The sequence below is a fragment of the Myotis davidii genome, unplaced genomic scaffold (assembly GCF_000327345.1).
Source record: "Myotis davidii unplaced genomic scaffold, ASM32734v1 scaffold960, whole genome shotgun sequence".
In the NCBI taxonomy this organism is placed as follows: domain Eukaryota; kingdom Metazoa; phylum Chordata; class Mammalia; order Chiroptera; family Vespertilionidae; genus Myotis; species Myotis davidii.
Window position 1 is genome coordinate 3,072,979 of NW_006293003.1, and position 1,870 is coordinate 3,074,848.

The window sequence follows — 1,870 nt, forward strand, 5'->3', positions numbered from 1 at the left end:
CTGTGACGAGCAACAGGTTCTCCCAACTTTCGCAGCGGAGACGGCGTCCAAGATGGCTTCCCCGCCGTCTGCCAGGGCGCTGCTGGCGTGCGGCGCTTTTACGACACGCCGGAGCTCCTTTACGGCCACGCCGCCGGTGGGAACTCAGGGACCTCCACTGGCACGTGCACGCTGGTCCTCCCATCACGATCCGGCTCCCCAAGATCTTGAATTTTAACCTCGGCTTCTCTGCGTTAGGGTAATGGAACAGCTTAGGAGGGTGTTTACGGTGCAATGGCCTAGATCCTTAACGTGCTGATTCAAAAATAAGCCAATTAAGTTGGTGCCTTTTGAAATTTAACGCCTGGAGCAGGTAGGTGGCTCACCCAGTGTCTGGATGTCAGCTGGACCAAGGCCGCCTAGGGCAGTGGCTTTCCCCCGAGGCTGGTTGAGAACTGCGGCATCCCATTGCTGATGGTAGTGGTCCTGTTCCCCTGACCGCCCTCCCCGACCTCGCCGACTGCAGTCCACAGGGTAGGTTTTACTCTGCCTTGGGTTGTGGTCAGGTCTACATCTCGCTTTTCGGGACTTAGTGTTGGCCTGGCTCAGCAGTTTCCTCACCCCCACCTGGCACCAGGTGTGCCCTTGGAGGAGAACACTGAAAGAACCCATTCTTCAACGTGCTGCCCATGCACCTCCACGAGACAACAGACCCTCGGGGCAAGTATTAGCCCTCTATTTCTTTACAGCCCTCATCAGAGGTGGCACACAGCAAGGGCTCAGTAAATGTTGCTTTAACGTTATTTCCCAATAGCTATTTCCATATGCTGTTACTACTGCATATGGTCGTTGTGGGATGAATAAAGTAAGTTTCCAGGTGGTTCGCTCTTTGTCGGTCTAGCAGGTAATATTTGGGAGACCCTCTTTGTGGGTTGGCCAGGGTCACTCTCAGCTTCTGCCAGCCACTCTGGTCCTTGCACATAGTGCCCTCCGTATTCAAAGCAAGCGACAGCATGTCAGATCATTCTCATCCTTTTCATCTCTCTGACGTCCCCTTGTTCTTAGTCAAAGGAAAGCCTGCTTTCAGGATTAGGTTACCTGAATGATCTCTCTTTTGCAATATAAGGTAACAGAGTCACAGGAGTAATAGATCATAGAGGGCCATCTTAAAATTTGGCCTGGCACAGGCTCCTAGGAATGCTAAGGGCATGATCTCACAGCAGCCAGATATGGCAAAAGTACTGGTAATTAAGCATAAAGAGTTAAACATACCTCAGAAAGACTTGTCTTGCTTTTGGTACATGAGTGGAATGGAATAAAGCACATAGGAAACCCACAAAAATTTTGAGGCAGCCATCCACACTAATAAAAGACAAACGTGCAAATTGACTGTACCTTTTCTATGCCTTAAGCCGTGCCCACCAGCCAATCAGGGGACTATATGCAAATTAACCCAACCAAGATGGCAGCCGGCAGCCACGGAGCTGGAGCATGCAGGAGGCTTGGTTGCCCCAATGATGAAGGAAGCCAAGCTTCCCAGCTGCCGCAGCCAGCTCTGAGCTCCACTCAAAGCAACAAAGTTTCAATTATAGAAGATAAATAAACTCAAGATACCTGCTTTCAGCCGGCCGTGGCCATGGAGCTGGAGCAAGCAGGAGGCCTGTCCTGGCCAGCTCTGAGCTCCACTCCAGGCTACAAAGTTTCAATTATAGAAGGTAAATAAATCCCAGAAGAAAAGGACAGTCTGGGCTCTGACCGGTTTGGCTAAATGGATACGGGCATCAGCCTGCATACGGAAGAGTCCCAGGTTCAATTCCAGTCAAGGGCATGTACCTCGGTTGCAGGCACATCCCCAGTAGGGGGTGTGCAGGAGGCAGCTGATCAATGTTTA

The 1,870-nt window shown here is 51.3% G+C and overlaps 1 protein-coding gene across 1 annotated transcript in view; it reads right to left on the minus strand.

Annotated features, from left to right (window-relative positions):
- The window catches only part of MRFAP1 (Morf4 family associated protein 1), a 25,034-nt gene that overhangs the window by 10,286 nt on the left and 12,878 nt on the right, over positions 1-1,870 (minus strand). The window contains exon 3 of the mRNA XM_015565805.1: positions 693-698. Within this exon, the coding sequence (XP_015421291.1) occupies positions 693-698 (6 nt within the window). The remainder of the gene's footprint in view (positions 1-692; positions 699-1,870) is intronic.